Consider the following 6,864-nt stretch of genomic DNA (forward strand, 5'->3'; position numbering starts at 1 on the left):
AAGCAATCACCTTTCTTTTTTTTGTTGGCTTTGTACAAGATAGAGCACGGCAGTGATTTATAAACTAAGGTTTGATTGTTTCAGGGCTGATGGGGGTCGGGGAAGTCCAAAGCCTGATGTGGACTCCAGGGACCTGCTGGAGGAGAGGGTGTCCACCAGAGGCAGTGCTGCATCTCCTACTGGAGCTCATGTGGCTGACATCTATTTGGCTAACCTGAACAAGTGAGTGTGTCATGTAGACACAAGCTATTTATAATATAAAGGGTCATATATTTTCCACAAATGAAAATCAATTTGGGTCCACAAAATATCAAACAAAAGTTGTCCTTTTAGTTTTTGTTGCTGCTGTTGTAGTTTTTCAGACTTTTTTGTCCTGGACCTGGATCCTTTGAGCCGAAACACAAGTAATAGCAAAACATTACTGAAATGTTTCTCTCATTCAGGATGAGGAAACGTCCAGAGTCCGGGAGTATCCGAAGAACATTCCGGGGCTCAGAGAGCGAAAGTACAAGTCCAGGAGCTAGCGGAGGGGGTGGAGGAGGAGGAGGAGGGGGGGGGGGGAGGGGTGAGAACAGCGTCTCTCCCTGTCACTGGGGCTCTGGTGAAAGAGACCGGAGACAAACGACCCGTCAGCGCTCACAGCATCCTCAACTCAGTTACTCGCCACTCCTCACTCAAGACCAAGGTACTGTGATATGAAGTTAATGTAATAAATTGAATGTTTAGTTGATCTTGGTAGAAAATTTAATCAAGGCTGTTTTGAACATTTAGGTGGAGAGCCCACAGTTACGCAAGACAACTACAGCAGGACGCTCCAAGAGCTTCAGCAACCACAGACCACTGGACCCTGAGGTCATTGCCCAAGTGGAGCACAGCTCACAGGTACTGCTCTCAGTTCAGTTACTTAACACCATGTCTCCATTTTTGTGTATGTTTACTTTAATATCTTCCTCCTGTGTTGCAGGACATCGAGGCAGCAATGAGCTCTGCCCTGAGTGAGCTCAGGGAGCTGGAGAGACAGAGTACCTCAAAACATACACACACCCCTGACGTGGTCCTGGACACACTGGAGCAGCTGAAAGGTGTGAGTGGTGGTGGTGGAGGAGGAGGAGCCTCTGAGCCCTCCAGTCCACTCCACTCCCGTCTGTTACGAGACAGTGAGGGGGGCTCCTCAAATGCTCACCCACTTCAGCGGAGCGCCTCCTCAGCTAGCGACGTTCCCTCCTCCTTCCGCCCCGCCAAGAGCCAGCCATGGAGCCCACTTCCCTCTGCCACATCTCCTTCTCTGTCCTCCTCCTCCCTCTCCTCATCTGTCCCTTCTTTTAGAGAGCTGCGCCCACCAGCTACAAGGCCCAAGCCAGTGGTGTTCCCGAAGAGCGGAGGGAGTGGCAGTCCAGCCATGGGCTCCCCAACCTCTACTGTGCCCCCCACACCACCTCCTCCACTTGCAGGCCACACACACTCTCTCCCTCACACCCCTCCTCCTCCACCTCCAACCCAGTCTAACGACAAATCCTGCCCAGCTTAGGACCTCCTCGTCACCACCCCAGCTCAAATCTGAACCACCATACTGATTCTTACAAACTAAGATTCTTACAGCTCTTCTACCAGGTGCTGGAAGCACTTTGTTTCACATAAGACCCCTAACCCACTACTCATGTGTAGCATTCACTTATGGTGTCCAGGCGAGTTCTCAGACGCCATATTCCCGTTAGAGTGTCAAGAGTTTTTTCTGCCCTTCAAAGACACTTGATTTTCTTTGCCACCACAGAGATTCCAGGGATCACTGGATTTTAAAATCTTTACCAAGGGAACAGGACTCAGGATGGACACCTACAGACCTATCGCACTTGGAGTTTACATATCTTAGTTGGTGATGTTTGAAATTGTGTTTGAGTGGGTGTGCAAGAGTGTTACTTGCCTTTACACACAGATCTAAGTGAGGAACAAAAAGCACTGTTTGATTTTGTATAGTAGTGACAGTTTTTTTCTTCCTTTTTTAATAACCCCATAAATACTGGGGCTGGAACGGAGTGTTTGATTCCAGACTGTGAAACGTTAAGCTCTCACTCCGTGTAGAAATGAAACACTGACTTGCTGCTTCAGAAGAGTGAAGATAAAGTTGGACATTAGAGATGATGAAAGGAAGAAAGACAACTGGGCCAAATATCAGTGTAAGTCATGTGATAAATAGCTTTATTTTATCTCTTCCTCCAGTGTTCTCTAGTTATATTGGTGATTTTTTTTTATTATTATTACTGTTCAGAACTAGTACCACAAGAAGAGCATGACAGGAGCAGTGCTCTCCAAAATCTTAACATCCAACAGAAATTCTAAATGCATATATAGCAATAAAAATAATGAAAGCTGGTAGTTGGAGGCATTATGCTGTTTCTCTCCTGCAGCTCTACTATGTGTGTAGGGGACCACTGAAACCCAGCATTTTTATATGTAATGTTGGACTGTACACACACACGCACACTTTCTCAAAATCTGTGTGTGTGTGGAGTTTTGTGGCAGCTAAACACGCCTTTCAGGTTTTCCTTGCATGCTGAGGCCAATAAACAACAGCCACAATGGTAAGCTGGCTGATTGCGTCAGTTTATGTATCTGCAATACCAGCTATAGGTCAGCTTCAAAAAAAAAAAAAAAAAAGTTACAGCTTGCTCCTTTAACTATATACTTAAGACTTTACAGTAAAAGGGGTTTAATTCTAATGGTGTGTATGTATGTTTAATAATCATGAATGATAACTGGAAGCATGGAGCTGAGGATCCTCCTGAGTGTGTTTTAGATAGAAGCACAACCAACCACCTCATCCGATGCGTTCTTAAGCAAAGTGTGCTTTTATTATGGACTTTTTTTCTTCCCCGTTGTTTATTAATGGTCAGAATCTGTTACAGTGAAACGTGGAACTGTGTAGCCGTCTGGGTGTGTGCATGTGTGTGTGCGTGTGGGCCTGTGTGAGCATGCGTGGATGTAGACTATGTATGCACCTCACCCCACCACTGCCCATCCATCATAAGGGGGATGCCACAAAACAAGGAGACACACGGGAATACACTACTCCTTGTGTATATGAGACCGGATATATAAAGCCCAAATACAAGGACTTCTGATATAATTTGTTAACCTTTGAAAAATCAGATCTGATGATGAATTAGGGAATGTCTGGATAATTTTGAAACCACTGACTTCAAAAGTGGACACATGCCATTCAGGGTAAACTGAGTCTTTAGTGTTATATTTCACCTCCTAGAAAAAGTATTGAACTGCTTTTACCCAGGTGTCCTCATACTTATATCACACCTCTCCCCTCCTCCTCGATCCCTCTCCCAGAATTACAACACATATTGCATTCCTGTATGCTCTCTACCAGGTAATGAATTATAACTGTAAATGTTTTGTTTTTTTTAATCTCTGTACACTGTTTGTCTATCAGCTGGTGTATTTGTGTTGCTCTTACCTCATCACGACAACTGGAGGGACTGTGACTGTGTGTGTGTGTATGTGTTGGTGGAGTTGAGAGATTAACTCACCTTATCAACACACGCTCACTCACACATACAGACATGCATGTGGGTGGTTGGTGTGTTTTGTCCTGGCTCCCCTTGTTTCATCAAGGGGGAACTGGGACCCTCTTCGATCTCAAATCAATCATCATGCACTTGAACAACTTGGCTTGCATGTGGACTAACTGTGTGGGGATGATTTGTCAGAATTGAATAATGTTAAATATGCATTTTTGTGTCCATTTGAAAACAGCAGAACTTAAAAAAAAAAAAGACTAATGTCAAATCTATTTATAGTTGTCTCTGTATTACTGGAGAATCCTATGTTCAGATGTACTTTGTATATACAATGTTGTACATTACAGAGGTACACTCTTTTTTTGGTACAATATTGTACAGTAATAGCAATAGTAGTTTAATCAAATAGGCCTTATATAATTCTATGTGTAGTTCTTGTAGTAGATCTGTTTTTTAATAAACATTGCTTGCTATAACGATTCTTGAATTCTTTTATGTGTCTGACAATAGAGAAATTACACTGCAATCTCAGAAAATGATCAATATAAATGTCAATAAAAATGAGAGAATAGGACAGTAGAGTCTAAGTAAATAAGTACAGTAACTGTATAGCATTACTATGTGATGAACCAAGAGTGTATGGCCTGGCTGTAAGCCTGTCAGACAACTATAAACAGACAAACATGTTGACACACACTGTACAGTATCAGACCAGACAGTAAAAACACACAAATACTCAATCATACATGAACTCAGTTTAGAAAAATAATTTAACTTGTGGAAATCACACTTAAGAATGGGTAGTTCATAAATCATGCATGCAGTGGTGTAATGTAACTAACTACATTTACTCAAGTACAAATTTAAAGTACTGGTCAATTTTATTCTCCTAGTCCACTACTATAAATTAAATTTATCAGCACATAGTTAAAATTTACTCAATCTCAACCAATGCAAATGGTAAAATGTTACTTTCATCTGATATTTACAGTACATTTTGGTGTTAGTGTATTTTTTACTTAATCTTAAACTTAATCTAATCTTGTAATGGAGTATTTTCCTAGTGTGGTATTGTGATTAAGGATCTTAATGAATTTTCTACTACTGTCTGCCTGTAAGATGTAAGAGAGCATCAATATCTCGGGAACCTATTGGTCAATTTGAAAGATTGACCACTCTTATGAAAGTTCACGCCCTCTAGAAAGTAGTGCAGTTGGCTAAATCTGTCACAATAGCACAGTTTAACTACTAGATGGAGACAAAGACTGTGTGTTCGCATTGAGGACGACAAGGCAGGCTATCTGCAATTCATCCCCCATGCCATGTAAATAAATGGAAACTGGCTTGAATCGACTCAAAATTATCCAGAGACATTGGAAGTACTGTTACTAGGAATATCATGCGACCAGAGACACAACTTTTAACCATTAAAACAGCGAAGGTATGACATAATTTGTAGTTGTAAATTTACAATGGGAAGTTTGTTTGGATTTTTCTTTAACGGTTGACGAACAGTAATGGGAGTTACACTGCTGGAATCCGTGAAATCTCAGCTTTTATTTGATGTGTAGTTTGTGTGGATATTGTGAAATTAAAGATACGAGGACCGCGGTGACTGCGGGCATGCGCAGTGCTTAGACGGAGGACCGTTTTTGCTAATGGCGCAATCAGTTGCTCAGTGTTTGACTTGTGTTTTGTTGAGCTGTAAATGGTGTGCTGGCTCAATAGCTGAGCTCATCTGAACAAAACGGTGTGTCATATGACTATATTCGTGCTTGTTTTACTGCCCTGACACGTTTTTCATTTATAGGGGGAACTGTTGCCCCCGCCGGCGGGGGCTCTTGGGCTTAAGAGGATAAATAAATAAACTGTAAACCTCCCTACCTCCGTTTACAAAGCTGTACTTGATGAAGTCAGGATTGTACTTGCGCAAAATTTTAGTCTTTTCGGGGGGGTCGGCACCAATTTTGTCTTCATTTTTTCGTTTAAAAAAAATTACTGAGTGTCTCATGGATAACAAAGGCTGTGTCTCAATTCAGGGGCTGCATCCTTGTAAGGACGCATTTTAAGGGCGGTTACGTCACAGCGCCACGCCAAGGCCTGTCCCAATTCGAAGACTCCTCAAACGAATGCTCAAACGCAGCCTCAAAATGCGTCCTTGTTTTCCTTGTTTTTGAGGATGCATCGCTACTATCCTTAGCGGCCTTATATATCCCAAGATCCTTTGCGCACCGCTGTTCAGTCCCATAGATATCTATAGAACATGACGTTCCATATATATCTTATTATTATTATTATATCTATGTGCAGTCCCGCGAAAAGAACAATGGTTGTTATTGTTAATAAATGTTTATGTTTTTATATGGTATTGTTATAAAATAAAAAATATTGTTAATTGTTACACGTTGTCTTTTCCATTTAGTATTTACAATTTAAGTACAATTTATAACAGGATTAGAAAACGGCATAAAGTGCTACTGCTCAGGAACAACAAGGGATTTAATATATTCTCTAATATTTTCTTTTATTAGCAAAGGATGAAACTTAACTCTACAAGGGGGCAGTCTTAACATTTAACTATTTAAAAAAATACATCAGAAATAACTATTTACAGATTATTATTAGAAAATTATGTACAATTATGAACAAACTATTAACAAAATATGTATTATTAAATACAACACTACTAAAATTCCAAATGATTTACAATAATAATAAAAAAATTAATAAATAATAACAAATTAATAAAATAAAAAATGAAAAAAATAATGTTGCCCATGCTGAGCAGGAGTCCCTGGCAGTGCTGCTGGGCTGGATGGGATGCCACAATAAAGACCCTGGTGTCTTCTGTGGTCAGTGGGACATCATCTGGACTGGTATTCAGGGTGTTTGGGGGTCTGGTCTCCACTGTCCACTGGGGTTGGTCCGATGGACGATGCCGCCCCCCCTCCCCCCGTGCAAAGCGAATTATATAAAATTATCTTAACCAAGGTCTTAAACGAACGAAACGAATTATACTAAAAACAATAAAATTCTAAATCATTTATATTAATAATTAATTAAACACTCAAAAAAGTTCTGTGCAAAAGACATTCACGTGTTGCTTTTGCTGCTGCCGTCATCTCCGCTACCAGTTCTGCTTTTATAACACTTAGCTCAGGTGGCTTCATGTGGTCCCCTCGGTATCTTGGGTCAAGCAGTGTTGCTTTGCGCATCATCCACTGGGTGGCAATGATAAATATCCGTTTCCTTTTCTTTTTTTTCTTTTAAAAAAAAAAATAACATGAGTAGTATTTGAAATATTTGTTATAATAATGAAATTATATGATACTAT

The 6,864-nt window shown here is 40.8% G+C and overlaps 1 protein-coding gene across 4 annotated transcripts in view; it reads left to right on the plus strand.

Annotated features, from left to right (window-relative positions):
- The window catches only part of srgap2 (SLIT-ROBO Rho GTPase activating protein 2), a 51,760-nt gene extending 47,753 nt beyond the window's left edge, over positions 1-4,007 (plus strand). For 2 of the 4 annotated variants that reach the window (XM_062443408.1, XM_062443416.1), the window contains 4 exons: positions 85-222; positions 444-685; positions 772-882; positions 965-1,098. In XM_062443408.1, coding sequence (XP_062299392.1) covers positions 85-222; positions 444-685; positions 772-851 — 460 coding nt within the window. In that variant the 3' untranslated portion in view covers positions 852-882; positions 965-1,098. Of the gene's footprint in view, positions 1-84; positions 223-443; positions 686-771; positions 883-964 lie in introns of all 4 variants that reach the window. The other 2 variants (XM_062443424.1, XM_062443432.1) reach the window with 2 other exon arrangements.
- Positions 4,008-6,864: the final 2,857 nt, after the last annotated feature.

Source organism: Scomber scombrus, chromosome 3, assembly GCF_963691925.1.
Source record: "Scomber scombrus chromosome 3, fScoSco1.1, whole genome shotgun sequence".
NCBI lineage: Eukaryota > Metazoa > Chordata > Actinopteri > Scombriformes > Scombridae > Scomber > Scomber scombrus.